Source organism: Macaca nemestrina, chromosome 2 (assembly GCF_043159975.1).
Source record: "Macaca nemestrina isolate mMacNem1 chromosome 2, mMacNem.hap1, whole genome shotgun sequence".
NCBI lineage: Eukaryota > Metazoa > Chordata > Mammalia > Primates > Cercopithecidae > Macaca > Macaca nemestrina.
In genome coordinates this window covers 133,832,884-133,849,321 of record NC_092126.1, presented here as the reverse complement: position 1 = coordinate 133,849,321, position 16,438 = coordinate 133,832,884, and the positions used below count along the sequence as shown (strand labels likewise).

The 16,438-nt window shown below is 36.4% G+C and overlaps 1 protein-coding gene and 1 long non-coding RNA gene across 2 annotated transcripts in view; one reads left to right on the top strand and one right to left on the bottom strand.

Moving 5' to 3' along the window:
- LOC105479572 (uncharacterized) overlaps positions 1–16,438 on the bottom strand; it is a 381,347-nt gene that overhangs the window by 74,751 nt on the left and 290,158 nt on the right. The window lies entirely within an intron of this gene.
- The window catches only part of LOC112426309 (MyoD family inhibitor domain containing 2), a 112,218-nt gene continuing 97,093 nt past the window's right edge, over positions 1,314–16,438 (top strand). Inside the window, exons 1-2 of the mRNA XM_024792184.2 lie at positions 1,314–1,410; positions 1,988–2,075. Of these exons, the coding sequence (XP_024647952.1) occupies positions 1,988–2,075 (88 nt within the window). The 5' untranslated portion in view covers positions 1,314–1,410. The remainder of the gene's footprint in view (positions 1,411–1,987; positions 2,076–16,438) is intronic.

The window sequence follows — 16,438 nt, the reverse complement described above, 5'->3', positions numbered from 1 at the left end:
AGTTGGAGCAAAATGTTAGGAACCTCCAAGAAATCTTAAGACTTTGTGGGCCACAGTTTTAAAATTGTGGTATAGAATCTGACTAGTCAAGGTCTTTCTTATCTATCTAAGGAATCTGAAATGTATCTTATTGATAAAGGGGGGAAAAACAGCTATTTTAGTATGGAAATTGGCTGATGAAGGTAGTCTTTAAAGATTATATAGTGGGAGCAATGTACAAAAAGAAATGAAGTTGGGAAACGAGGTGAAATGGATAAGGGAATCTGATAATGGACAATTGTCCAGGTAAAGACACTGGAGGAAGCAAGCCACCTTGAGACAAAAAATAAATATTATTTTCCTTGATGAAAAAAATGACAACTTTTAGAAATGGTGGGCTATTCATCATGATGTGTACCCAAGAGTTATGCTTTCTGTTTTTAATCTTCCATTGAAAATACGATTATCCTTTTTTCTTTTCCTTTTTATTTTTTCCTTTCAGACACGGTCTTGCTCTGCTAACAGCCCAGGCTGAGGTGCAGTGGTGCAATCATGGCTCACTGCGGCCTCGACCTCCCAGGCTCAAGGGATTCTCCCACCTTAACCTCTCACGTAGCTAGGATTATAGGCATATATCAACACTCAGCTAATTTAAAAAAAAATTTTTTTTTTAATTTTTGTAGAAATGGAGTCCCACTATGCTGCCCAGGTTAGTCTGGAACTCCTTGCCTCAAGCAATCCATTTCCTGCCTCAGCCTCCTCAAAGTCTGGGACTACAGACATGAGCCACCATGTCTGGCAAAATTAGTATTATCCTTACTGAAGAATTTAATGACATATCATCTTTGGAATGTTATTCCAAACTTCCTTTGGAATATCTACAGATGATCAAAAAAGCCTGAAAAGTTTTCTTGTTGTTTATAAAATAGTAGGTGGAAAAAACACTCGCTTTTCAAACTATCAACTACAGGACGAATTTCCAGAATGTAGCTTTAAAGGTTTCCCTTTCTTTTCTTTTAACCAAAATAGCTTGTGTATCTTTTTCAATACATTTTTTTTCTACATCTTTTGATATTAACCTGAAGTAATGAATGGCAGGAATGGAAGAAACTTGGTCCACTTGAAAAGAGTTCATTATTTTTTCCCTGTTTTGCAGAGTGTCATTTAAAATAAGTACTAGCCTGGAGAAGGTTTTTATTGTTTTCAACCACAGGCTTTATATTACCTTAAAAAAAAAAAAAAAAACACTCTCAGCCGCAAGTTGGATGCTTCTGGCAGCAATACAAATCTAGCACCACCCCGGGAGGGAGCGTATTTGCTTCTTCGCTCATTTCTGTCAGGATAGAGGAATGCTGGACATCCAGAGACAAGGGAGGCTGCAGCTCGCTGCTCCCCAGTCCCACACCTTGGGCCTCCCTTTGGAACACACAGGTAAGCACTTTGCAGGGTTGATTCAAGCAGAGCTCATTGCGATCAAGCCATGAAAGTCAAGTGCACTGCACTGAAGGTACATAATAGGTCTTGTCAACACCTTCAGGGAGCTCAACTTGGCCTGGCTTAGGTCATAAGGTTCTTGTTCCCACCCAATAAATTCCTGAAAAGATGCTTTTGTGTTTTATTGTTATTTGTCTCTTTGCATACCACTTTGCAGCATGCTTTTCTATAGGCTATAAAAAATACTAAAACAGCCACTGAATGTTTGTTTGTTTGTTACAAATCCATGGCTAGTTATTAATTTGTTATTCTTTCACATTCAGAAATTGTAAGGTCTTATAGCAATCTTTGTTGCTGGGCAAGGAAGTATCATACAAAGTTTAGTTTTCAATGTCAGTGTTTTAAAATAACACAAATGAATAAAATGTTAAGACTTAACATTGGACAGTGAACTGAAAAACTATAGAGATAAAATTTTCCCATAATATGGCAGTAGTTTCTAAATATAAAACTCAATGTTATAAATTTGGGTTCTTAATGAATTTTTTATATCACAAATTCTGTTTCCACTTAGATGTCAGAAACTGAGCTGGAAAAGATAAAAGTAAGAACAGCTGAGCACTTAGAAAATGATAAAAATAACATTTCTTGGTTGAAAGAAGGTAAGTCTTCTTGCTCTTGATTTTCTATTGGTGTGAAAATTTTGCTTTTGTTTATAAGCAAAGAATAGTGTGGGAGAAGGAGGAAAAAAATGTCCTGATTGTTCAAATAGTATTACTTCTGATTTTCACTTTTTTTTTTCTTTTTTGGATTCTCATGTGGCTTCAGTGGTTGTTTGATGATCTTTATTATTAAAATGCTTCTCGTGGTCCCTGTATTGCAGGAAATAGATTATTTTGTTGGTAAGACAATATGCATTTTCTACTCAGATGTATATTATCTGTGAGGTCTTTGCAGTGCTGTAGATTTTTCTCCTTCATAGCCAAGAAGACTAAATAATTTAAGGGCAGGTATTTTTAAATAATAATCACAGAAAGGAATGCTTGCTATAGAAAAATATGTCTACAAATAGAATCACCATTCACTGCAATTAGAGAAGCCACCTTCCCAAGGGAGAATGCAGTCGGCCATGGGCACCACATGCGTAAAATGGTTGCTTGAAATACACACACAAATCAATACGTTCTCCTAATGAGTACAGATTTGTGCACTTTTGAAAATACATCTAAACCTGTGATTATTTACTAGAAGGCAGGGTTTTATAATTTTTTGATTTTATGATCACTTTTAATGTCTCATAAAAGAAACATTTGATATTTTATCTAAATAGGTATGCTGTGTCTTTCTCAGCATTTAATGAATCTATTACATTGTAAAAGGACAGCTCTTACTTAAGTAGTTGACATTCTTAAAATTTGCTTTATAAGGTCATAAGAAATTCTAATAAATATGTCAAGTTAATTAGACAAACCAAGACAATAATAATAATGTCAATATTGACAATGTTTATTGACATTTATTGATGATTTTGCTGAATCATCATGACAACCCTATGAAGCAGTTATTATCCTTAATTTACCAATAAGAAAATAGAGCCTTAAAGAGTTCTAGTAACTTGCCGAAAATTACAAAATTGGGAAGTGCCAGAGCTGAGATTCAACGCCAGTTTGTGTGATTCTACAGCATGTGAATTTAACCACCACCTCATCATGTTCCAGAGAAAAAAAAAATGTTTAAATTACTTGTCAGAACATGATCTGTGCTCAAAAATGTTTTCCTACAGTGTTGAAATCAACACTTCCAACTTCACCATACCCTCACATCCACTCTTGTCCTTAATCTCACCCTACCCCCAACCCTAATTTAAAAATACACTTACGACCGGGTGCGGTGGCTCACACCTGTAATCCCAGCACTTTGGGAGGCCGAGGCAAGTGGATCAGTTGAAGTCAGGAGACTGAGACCAGCCTGGCCAAAATGATGAAACCCTGTCTGTACTAAAAATACAAAAATCAGTCGGGTGTGGTGGCACACGCCTGTAGTCCCAGCTGCTCAGGAGACTGAGACAGGAGAATCGCTTGAATTCGGGAGGCGGAGGTTGCAGTGAGCCGAGATCACACCACTGCACTCCAGCCTGGGTGACTGAGCAAGACTCTGTCTCAAAAATAATAATAATAAATAAAATTAAAAATAATAAAAATATACTTCTTTAAAAAAGAAAAAAGGTAATTCTCTCTGTCCAATTCCCCACCAAGCAATTTTAATAGTAGGACATCATCTCTTTAAGAGACTCTACTTCAGGACTAAAGTTGATACAGACATAAAGTGTTGCCAGAATCATTTCTGTTAAAAGCTTGAAAATTCTCTAACTGGCCGGGCGCGGTGGCTCAAGCCTGTAATTCCAGCACTTTGGGAGGCCGAGACGGGCGGATCATGAGCTCAGGAGATCGAGACCATCCTGGCTAAAACGGTGAAACCCCGTCTCTACTAAAAAAATACAAAAAACTAGCCAGGCGCGGTGGCGGGCGCCTGTAGTCCCAGCTACTCGGGAGGCTGAGGCAGGAGAATGGCGTGAACCCGGGAGGCGGAGCTTGCAGTGAGCTGAGATCCGGCCACTGCACTCCAGCCTGGGCGACAGAGCGAGACTCCGTCTCAAAAAAAAAAAAAAAAAAAAAAAAAAAAAAAAAAAAAGAAAATTCTCTAACTTCTTTTTTTGAAAAGGTCTTTTAAATAGAATCCTTTAAAAACAATGTGGAAGGGAAAAAAATAGAGCATGCATCAAAGATCCCCTGTGTCTTTCTTATGAATCTCAAATTCATGAAGAGAGAGATGTTCTTCACTACACTTGCGGTGAAGTTCATATTATTTATTTTTACTTTAATTACTTCGTGCTACAGATGTCTCGTACAGAAATAATAATGAAATTGATAGACCAATCAATTGTTTCCTGAAGAATTTTCTTTAAAAAAAGAATTGTGTCCATTAAGTACAACTTAGGCCTTGAATTCTTGTAATCTATAAAATCTAATTTCCCAGGTGACCTGTTTTATCTCATTTGGACACTTCATTTAAGCTACACTCAAATTATGTTTACTATATTTCATAAAAGGAAATTGAGCCAGATGCTAGATGACAACATCTTAATTGGGAATTATCAGGATGAGTTGGTTTTCAAACATAAATGTCTTTTTTTTCAATGTTAAGAAAAAGCATGTGGGTTGGCTTATTTTTTTAAAAAGGCAAAGTGGTGCAGTAAAAAGAGCATGGCATTTGGAATCAGGCAGGCATGGTTTTTAAATCTCAGCTCAGCCACCTACTAGCTGGGTGATTGTGCCGTGTTACGTTACCTCCCTGAGCCTCAATTTCCTAGCTGGGGACTAGAATGCTTGCTTTATGAGATTACGGGACTGTGATTTCATTACTTCTCTGTTTTTTTCCCCCTCTTTAAAAACATTACTCAGTAATATATTACTCAGAATAATATAATTATATTTTCTGAACCATTGGTAATAGCAACAACACTTTTTATAGTATTTTATATAAATTCCTCCTTTTAATCCCTACAACAAGGTGGTATGCAGTAGTACTGTCCCCATTTTACAAATTAAGGGACGTAGGCTTGGAAAGACTTTAGATTTTGCTCAAATTTGCAGGGCTGTTAAGTGGCAAATTGAATCTCCGACCTCGGTCTTTGAGGTCCAAATTCTATTCATTTCATTAAACCACTTTATTACAGTGACTTCCACAACAGTTATCAATCAGAATTTTAAATGTGTCTACCTCCACCCTCCCTCACTCCCCCTTAAAAAGCAATACAGATACTTTCAGTTGTTCAAAAAAGTGTTTTTTTCATTAATGACAAAGTGGTCACATCTCACATGACAGTGACTCTGCTGCCTCCCTCTGGAACTCCAGCTGAATACTGCTCACTGTTAAAATGTGGCTAATCACAGCAATGCCTTATTCGGGTTGGAGCAAGCACTTCAGTGGAGTCACTGACACAAAGCACTGAGTGAAGTGCTTGATTTCAGAGTGAACATGCAAGCAACAGGAGTTACTACCATCATCACCATTCTGAGTACTGCTATTATTTCTAACTTCTCGACTTCAAACATTCATATCATTTATCCAATTGAATTCAGTGTTATTAACTGGAGAGACTAGAGACAAGGTATAAGTGTGACAGAGAACAATACAAAAAAGAAATACACTCCTGCACTCAAGGACCTTATTATTCATTCATCTCATTCAATCGTCTTGCTTTTGCCAGGAAAGCAAAGAGGCTCCTAATTGCCCTTGACTTTCCCCAAATGGGTCATGGGTCTGTTCACATCAGTGGTGGTGTCAAAGAGATCTAGGAAAGCCACAACCAGAGCTATTACAAAAAATTAGACTAAATTTTGTTTGAGAAACACCATTGACAGACCCAAAGAAGCACTCATTTTTAAACCATGTTTGGAGAAACCCTGTTTTAAGATAATCAGAGAAACAAGGCATGATTTAAAAATATGCAGCATTGTTCAGCTTAGTGACTCATGCCTATAATCCCAGCACTTTGGGAGAAGATGAGAAGATCCCTTGAGCCCAGGAGTTTGAGACCAGCCTGGGCAACATGGTAAGATGCCATCTCTACAAAAAAATAAATAAAATAAAATAAAATTAGCTGAGTATAATGGCATACCCCTATAGTCCCAGTTACTAGAGAGACTTAGGCCAGGGATTGCTTGAGCCTGGGAGGTTGAGGCTGCAGTGAGCTATGATCACACCACTGTACTACAGCCTGGGCAATAGAGCAAGACTCTGATTCAAAACAAAATAAAATATATGCACCAGGCAGGATGAGCTGCATTATGCAAACTGTGGGCCAAGGTGGTCTAGAAAGTCCAGTCTTGAAGGCAGTCACAGTCTCTTTGCACAGGTGGAGAGAAGGAGGTGATGCTGGGAGCAAAGGCATCAGAGGCTGGAAGATGCCTATTTCAGTGCTAGGGAAATGGGCATATTGGCTAATTATTCACATATGGAATAATGCAAAATGAAGTGAGAAAACAGACTGAGTGCTGACTTTTGGTTAAGTAGTGGACATTGGTTCTTTGTTGTCACTGGAGGCCTGAGGACAAGAACTAAGAAACTGAGGCAAGGCTTGTGTGATATGAGCCTGTAAATATGTAACTGGTGTGCAAAATGGGGTGGAGCCAGCAGAGGAAAGGTTAAGGGAAGGGGGTGGTAATGGCTAATACAGACAGCTACATTTAGCAGCCTTGAAGTGAGAAAAATATGACCTGAATGAAAGTCATATCAAAGAGAAGGAGAAAATAGGCCCAAATGTGAAAAACTTTATGGAGGAAAAATTGTTATAACATAGAAATTGGGGGGAAAATTACAGGTGGAATAGGATATCATGTAATACCCCATTAAGCCAAGGAGCATTCTGGGTAAGCATTTCAGTGCTTGTAGCTTACACCATTTGATACGGAAGAGAAACATTAAGATGAAGGGATGGAGGCCCTTAAATTGTTGCCATTTGCAGTTTAAAATCACAGCATTGCCAGCATTTGAACTGCACACAATTTCTTATATTGTCTCCTGATTTTTCAGGAAAAACTGGAAATCTGGATTTCTTCGTGAAATCTCCTGATTGTTAAAGGTTGAGTAATAACAGCAACAATAACAATAACAACACAACAACAACAACAACAATAAAATACCAAGGAGGACAAATGAAACCAGGCTCTGGGGTCTATTTCAGCCCATAGACTGACAGTTTGCAGCTTCTGTTCTAGGAGGGTGTATCTCTAAACAAAACCTAATGTAATTTTCTGAAAACTGGTTTTCCATAAACATGGTTGCATTGGCAGAGATTTTCTCTCTATCTCTCTATTTGTCTCTCTCTCTATATATATAAATATATACACACATACATATACATATTTATATATATTTACTTGTATGAGCAAAGTCAAAGTCAATGTGTATATTTGTACACATATATGCATATACATACATATTTATACATATGAGCAAAGTCAAGACACCAATCATGTGACCTAAAAAATGTGAAGCTAAGAATATTGAAATAAATTTTTTGTCCTTCAGAAAACTAGCTACCTGTAATTGTTTTAGTGGGGCATTTTATTCACTGTTGTCACCAATAGGGGAAAAACAAATCATTCCAAGTTCCAAGTGCACCTTTAGTGCACCAAAGCAGTAGTTTTGCAAAATCTTCTACCCAGATGTTGGCACTATCCAATGACTGTTAAATTGTGTTGTACCCAAATGGAAAAATTCATGAGAGAGAAAAAAAATGATAAAAAATATAGGAGGTGAGGAATGGGCAATAAACAAGCTTTCTTCTCTCCTTCCATACATGTCAGGAAGGAAAGAGTGTGAAAGATGAGAATTGTGTAGTTATTGTGAATTCAGTATAGCTTCTTTTCTGTAAGCAGTCACATGATGACCGCAATCTTTGGTGATATAAAAACCATTATTGGCCAGGAGAGGTGGCTCATGCCTAAAATCCCAGCACTTTGGGAGGCCGAGGCGGGCAGACACGAAGTCAGGAGTTTGAGACCAGCCTGGTCAACATGGTGAAACCCCTTCTTTACTAAAAATACAGAAATGAGCCAGGCTAACCAGGTGTGGTGGTGGGTACCTGTAATCCCAGCTACTCGGGAGGCTGAGGCAGGAGAATCATTTGAACCCAGGAGGCAGAGATTGCAGTGAGCTGAGACCGTGCCATTGCATTCCAGCCTGGGTAACAGAGTGAGACCCCATCTCAATAAATAAATAAATAAATAAATAAATAAATAAACCCCATTATTTAGGTGCATTTTGGAGGAAATGCCTCTAAACTTATTTAGTGTTGGCATAGAAAAGTTATGTCGCCAGTGTTTTAGCACCTTGAATACACTGGTTATCAGAATTAACCAATATTAGACACTAATAATCCAAAATACTAGAAAAGACCCCAGAGGTCCAAAAAATCCAGGTTCCAAAAATTCCCTTTTCAATATAATGCAAAATCTCAAATGCATAATACAAAAATCTCATCTCATTCCTGAACTTTCATGTTTGTTTTCAAATGAGATGAAGAAACTGAGAATCTTTCCCACATTTACTGACATTCGTAAATTCACTGGACTTCCCTTTAACTCTAAGTGAAAACAACTTACTTCATTTTCTCAAAAAATAATTTTGGATCATGAACATTTATATAATTCTGAAATATGAGTTTTATTCAACTCAGAAACCATTTGATGTGGCTCCTCTTGAACTCAGAGAAAACATGTGAGACAAAGAAACAAAGATGCCAAAAAATGAAAATGTCACAGTTCCTGCCCTCAAGGAACTCATGTACTTAAGTGCTTTATTATAATGACTAAATATTAATCCATGCTAATTCTCTCACTCAGATAATTCTCATTTCTAAAAGGGATATTTTTTGTATCTAGCTTAAATATTAAGCCACACTAATGCTTACTTTAAATTGTTAATTTCTACAAATAGCATATCTTGAGACTCTTTTTACATGTAAACACAGGTAATGGAATTATTAGCTCTTATTTCTGTAGTTTTCATTAACTCATGAAAGTGCGTTACCTAATAACAAAAATAGTGGTGAAAAAAAGGTAGCAGCCAAATGGAATGTTGTTTTGTTTTTAAGCATAGCCAACAGAAAAAAATAGATGTGAAAATACTCGCTTGTGAGTCATATAAAAAACAAGGCCATGAAGTAGATAATTTCACAAGGGTAATTGTTTTGAAGCTTTGAAACAAGATGTTGTGATAGAGATTGGCATGAGGACTATCCTTTAGAATCAGTGGTCAAGGAAATTCTCTCTGTGGGAAAGTTATTTGAGCTGAGACTTAAATAACAAGAATGAGCCAGTGCTGCAAAAATCTGGGAAAAGCATTCCATGGGGAGAACAGCCTGTGCAGATAGTACAGCTCAGAATAGCTGGATAGAAAGGAAGGAAGGAAAAGGAAAAGGGAATGAAGAAAAAGGGGAACGAGGGAAAAGAAGGTGCTTAAGTTGGAAATAATGCAGGACCTTGTTGACCAGTCAGGAATTTGGGTACTTTTTCCCCTATTTGGAATTAGAAGCCACTGGAGATTCTACACAGGGTAACATATGCAGTCATTTATATTGCATGAGGTAAAGAGAAGAAACAGAAATAAAGTAGGAGAATATTGCTGTTGGCCATGCAAAAGATGGTAACTGGGATAGGATACAACTTTGAAGATGAAATAGAAATAATTGAATTTGAGGTCTATGCGAAGTTAGAACCAACAGGACTGGCTTGTGCCTTGATGTGGGGTGATACAAAGAAAGGAGTCAAAGGCTGACCCCTGGCTTTTGACACTGTGAAGTGGTAATGATGACGGGTGAAGTGGGAGAGAGAAATTGGCTAGAAAAGGGAGGAGTCAAGGATCTGGGTGGAGCAGATTACTTGTGAAATGCCTCTGAGGTATCCTCATGGAAACTGTCAATTGGGCAATAGGATATATGAGATGAGTTGTTCTATTTTGAGAAATGTTGACAAGAGAAGTATTGAGATTTTGCTTAGATCTGAAGGATGAGATGGCATCTGTTTATGGGGAGAGAAATGAAAATTAAATAAAATTTCTGGTAGAAAGAATGGCAAGTATACAGGCACTGGGGCAGGAAAGAACATGTCATGCTCCAAGAAGTGAAGGAAAACAGGAGTGACTGGGGCATCTTGACCAAAGAGAAGGCTGAGATTCCATGTGTGTGGAGAGCTTGCCTAGAAACAGGCCCTAGAGCCTTTCACAGACCCTGGTTGACATTTGGGAGTGCAATAAACTCCTAACCCTGGGAATGCCTAATAAACATATAGCTTATACTGTAGTAGTAAACGCTATCCTACTACATTTTATTCTCTAAAGTACTATCAAGCTGGGCGCAATGGTTCACGCCTGTAATTCCAGCACTTTGGGAAGCCGAGGAGGATGGATCACTTGAATTCAGGAGTTTGAGACTAACCTGGCCTACATGGTGAAACTCTATCTCTACTAAAAGTACAAAAAATTACTGGGGTGTGGTGGCACATGCCTGTAATTCCAGCTACTCAGGAGGCTGAGGCAAGATAATCTCTGGAACCCAGGAGGCGGAGGTTGCAGTGAGCCAGGATCGCACAACTGCACTTCAGCCTGGGCGACAGAGTAAGACTCCATCTCAGAAAAACAAAATAAAGAACTATCAAATAGTGGCACATTACTTTCAAAATTCAGCGATATTAAAAGGGAGCTTTATCAGTTTTTGAGAGGAAAATAACATATACTGATTCTGGCTACATTAATGATAAAGGTAATTTACTGGAAAATGCAAGAGTAGCTCACAATCTAGAAGGGAAATCTAGGGTCAGGAGAATCAGGAACTAATCTAGCTCTGGTGAGCCTAGGAGCAAGACATAATACATTCAGATCACCACTTCTGAAATAAATAAGCTCCATATAATTTTTTGTTCCTCCTATTCCCTTCCTTAAGACTCCAAGTCCCAAGGAAGAAAGCTCAAAAACTCTGGCCATGAGTCTAACTCCTGGGTTAGCAAGCCAAGAAAACTTGACTGACAGCACCAAAATGCTACACACAATGAGAGGAAGATGCTTCTTCAGAGGGAATTCAGGGTTTGAGCATCAGAATAAAGGGAGAATAGATGCTGTGTGGCCCCAACGTAATGTCTATTCTAAGAGCCAGTAGCAGTGACCCATGCTTTTCTCCACAGGGAATAATATTTTCTTAAGAACCTGATATGTGCTGTTGATGAAGTGCTGAATGTTTCAGGAAGGAGAGTACTTACTTTAAATGTATTGGCCTTCTACTGAAGTTCAAATGTCAAAATCATTTCGATTCTCTGATAACTTTAATTTATATTTAGAAAGTTCAGCAAAAGACGAGATCTTCTCTGTTCTCATAGGCCAACAAATTAAATTCCAGTGTCACATCCTACTGCTGATGGTTAAAATTTCTTTCCAACTAAGCCTATAAAGTAGTAAGTTCATTTCGTATAAAATGATGATGTTGATCCCAACGGAATGAAAGGCCTACAAGATGCCATGTCAGCCTTCAGACTATGACCAGATGAATTAATCAGTGCAAAGTCCCGATAAGTTGTTAAATAGCAGATTTAGAGACTCTCATTCAATGATGATAAGGCAGTACATCAAATCCAGAATGATCTTAGCTCACCATTATTAATTGCAGTTTTATGAACTAGGAGTGAAGCAATCTGTAGAGACCAGGAACCAATCGTCCTGTCCCAGTAGGAAGAAGACAATTGTAGATAACTAGAAATTTCAAGCAAGTTACACCTTTTAATAGAGATTTTCAGTAGAATCATTCATTTTCCTACATGTCACAACAGCTATTGATGTGATACACTTAATCAACATTAGTATAAAGAGCAGTCTTACAGTGAGAGGAAAAAAGTCTCTTATGTTCTATGCCTCAGGAATAAGGACATTCCATTTCTTGTAAATTCTACAAAGAGATACTTTACTTTTATATGATTATGGCCCATTTCTTTCAGCTTAGGAACCGCATTTAGAGGGAATATACTCGCTAATAAAATGCACCTACACTAGGTGTTCACCAGACCATTAGTGAAAAAAAAAGAAGTAGAAAAAAAAAGGAATGTGAATAGAGAAAATAAAGACATCGCTCTACAGGCATAAATCATTTCAACCATTTTAGCCATTATTTAAGCCTGTCGAGAAGTAAATGTGCAGCAAAGATGAAAAGCAAGGGCAATGACAGTAGTTTTGCCAGTGTATAACTCTAAGAAAAAGTAGAGAGGACAACTCATAGAAGCGTAGTATTAAATAAGACATCAGGCAATTCTTCTTCTTGAGCTAAATTTCCACACCGATATGGATCTGAAATGAAATAGCTACCCTGCAGAAAGTAAAGAAAAGTGCTTCATGATTTCTAATCTCAAACAACAGACAACAGAAGAAAATCCGCATTTTTAACCCCTCTTTCACATATCAAATATATTTCATTTTTTATATTTAGAAAATTCAGCATTATAGATAGAAAATAAACTTCCTCTAGAGTTACCAAAAGATATCTGCTAATATTTATGTTCAATATCTTGAATATAAATTCCATAAAATATGAAAAGTTTATATAAATAAATCTTCTTGAGAATTAAGAATGTATCAAAAATATATATTCAGGCCACAAATTAAGATAAGATTGCACACTTCACATGTGTCTTATAACTATTAGACCAATATGTGCAAATGCAGATTGATAAAACAAACCATTCCTACTGTAAAAGAAGCATTTGCTTTACAAAATAGTATAAAATTAAGTAAATGAAATCAACAAATGTTTTCATTTCCTGCAAGACACACACTTACACAAGGAATACACAATGATTCCCATGCCCAATCAAGAAACTTATAATTCAGTTGGGAAAATAAAATATCAGCAATACATCCTGTTTACCACAGGACTCAGATAAGCACAAACTCTTCAGCTGTATTTGAAATACAACAGAACATGGAAAAACAATTTGGGTGGATTTTGCAGTATGAAATCTCTCACACACCAAACCATATGAACATACCCAATTCCTTAGATGAAGATTTACCTTAAAATTTAAAAAGTGTTTTTGTTTGTTTTGTTTTTAATGGACTCAGTAAGTTTGGGCTAAAACAACTATGCTAAATAGTCACTTGAAACAACATAATTAATTTTAAAATAGTAGCACATTTTTTACAGCTGTGTCTCAAAAGAAAAGAACTTTTGTGTAAATAATCTTTATCACCCAGCCTCTTTTCTTAAAAAAAAAGAAAATAACTAATATCATCTTTTTAAATGAGGAAAAGCTATAACATAAAGAGAGGGAGGTACTTAATAGATAGTTAAGAAGTTCACTTTTCCAAGGGAAATTACTAAATGAATCATTTATTTAGGAACAAAAGAAGAGGAGACAATTGCACTAAGGGCTTTCTTGACTTTTTTTTTTTTTAAATAGCAACATAACTTGGAGACGTAGTGTGTTTATAGGATATGAATACATTGTAGTGTCCAAATCTGGTATAGATTTGAACCTCTACATTATGTGGGCCGACATCCATTAATTAAAAAGCAACACGCTGGCCTCTGAATTCTAGGACAAATAGCCAAGTTTGGGTTTTGTAACATAACTTATTCTATGACAGAAGAACACTTTTTGCTTCAGTGTTACTTGACAAATATCAGTCTCATCTTGGATTCCCCTAGATACAACTGGGAGAAAGAACTAGTTCTTTTTATTTTAGAGACGAAGTAATATGCTAATAAGAATCAAATCTAATTTTTGAAAACACTCAGGGGAAAGTAACATGGTTAAAAGCTAATATACATATAATATATATAATATATGTGTATGTATGTAACTACATTGCTGGAAAAATACACATATTTAACTCTGTCTCTATGTCCTTCTAACTATATTTTTATTGAATATCTTCTATTTGTAAGATAACACTCGTTGTGCCCATAATCAATAGACATTGATTATAGCTGCTGTAAGATATATATAGTTGTTGTATTATAATGTTGTAAGAGAAGGTGATAGGTAAGGAAAGTTTATCTCTAAGTCAATAGATTTAAATAAAGGAGAAATGTTAAGTGTTGTTTACTCAAGGGCAAGGGCGTGTCTGGCTTGTTTACCTCTGTATTTGAGGTACAATAGCCTCTAAAGCAGATGCTCAAAAATGACATGAATAAATGGAAGGATAAATTTCAAAGAAGATATGAGATTCAGAGGTAGGAAGCAGCACATCTAGAATTCAGACAAATGGGGAATTCTGCTGGACTATACATCATGGATAGTGTTTCAATAGGCAGTAACAATACAAACTGATGGAATACGATGGCCCAAAGTGTGGAGGCAGAAAAGTCTGGGGTATGTTCTTTTCAGAGAACAATAGCTATGTTTGACTGTTGAAAGGGCATGTGTGGGAGTGTGAAATAAATCTTAACTATATTATGAAGGACTTTTAACATTAGGTTGAAGAGTGTAAACTGAATGTTATTAGACAAAGGGAAGCCATAAAATATATGTGAGGTTGGGTTCAGGAAGGCAGAGAAGACCTAACGATAACAGAATCAGCTCTGTGCTTTAGAAAAGATTTGTGTTTTGAGGATATTGTGAAGATGGACTGGAAGGGTAGAGACTGAAACCAGAGTGACTAGTTAGAAGCTTGTTGCATCCACAAATGCGAAGACACGAATTCTGAATTTGAGATACTGGTTTCCAGAAATGAAAACAAAGGGCTGGCACCCAGGAGAACACTGACCCCAACAAGCATTGGCCATGGACTGGATATTAAGGGATCAGAGAGACAGGAGTTGTCAGAGATTATAGAAACCTCTGGATTCAATGGGAATTTGTAATGTATGTCTTTATGGGTATGTGCTTGTGTGTGGCTTTATGTAAGTTATCTATTTTTTAGAAAAATTAAAAAATCAAAATGGCAAAAATTATTCTCAATACCAACAAACATAGCCACTGTACATCTTATATGCTTTATATTTGTGTATGTGTGTGTATACAAACACACACAAATTTATAATTTTAATAAAATATGATTATGCAATATTTTAATAGCATGTTTTGATGATTCATGAATTAATGTGAACACCTTTCTAGAGCAATAAACACAGATTTATGGCATAATTTCAATAGCTCTACATATAGAGCCATATAGTATTCTATGAAGTAACAAAATATAGGTAACTAATTACCCATTTTTGAATATTCAGGCTGTTTCACATTTTCTGCTTTTAAATCTCAAGGGAATTCATTACAATGTGTTTTGGTATTTCCTTATAATCTGGCTAACCCAAAACACCACGTGAGATCCTCACACCTTACTTTTGGCCTTTGGATGGCACTTTACAACCTATTGCACATCGATGCCTCAGCTTAGTTACATAAAATATATGTGCAGAAATATTATCAAGCTTTTTTATAAATGAGGAAAATAAAGGTCAGAGAAGTTTAGATAATTGGGTCCAAAGTCACCCAGGCAGTAAACAACAGGAGCAGGTCCCAAGCCAAGTATTCTGATCCTAAATCCAGTACATCTTCTATCATAGTCTCTGCTTTGAAATATACTTAAAGATGGCTAACCAAGAGCCCCTCATTTGCACTCATTACAACAGCTAAAATTAAAGAAGACTGGAAAAGTGTGGAGAAGTCAATATAGCTGGCATATTTTTAAACCTATTACTCATTCAGTTGGATTCCCTAAACACATAGCTTCAACACAGTCATGGTGATTTTAATGAGAAAGAAGACTTAGTTATGAAATTAGGCGAAGATTCAGAAGCCAACTTATTTGTAGATCACAGTGATTAAATAGTTCAAAATGAATTACAACTTAGTAATATTGCTGCATTCATATTTACAAGATGAAAGTTGGAGTTCAGCTCCCATAATATCCAGTCATTTAAGACACAAACGAATTATAAGGATTAATCATTTTAATATCTTCCCATTGATGTTGGCTAACTAAACAAAAACATGGCTGGTGGAAGAGAGTAGTGGAAATCTTATTTTGTTTGCTTATCTTTGTGAAACAAGCACTTGAAAATAAAACATATCACATCAAAGTGTGGGGAAAATAACTCCAGTGGCAGAATCAACTATGATCAGATTAAGAAACAGCAATATATTTTTGCATGACTAATAAACAGATCAAAAACCTGCAAACCTAAGGATATTTAGATGCCGAATCTAACTTTAATTTTCAAATATCCTTATCTCGTCAAACCATCTCTCCAACAATAAAATTATATACACAGTCCTGTTTTCTCATATTCAGCAAATAGCACCCGATTGTCAAACTTAGAAGTGACCCTGATTTTCCTTGTTATATTTAGAATTTTAAAAAATTTGTCCCTGAATCTTTAAATAGCAGGAATTAGCAAAGAATAAGAGACCACTCTCTAAAAGTTTTAAACCATAAACGAATGTAACATTTTTCAGATAGCCATTATACATCAACT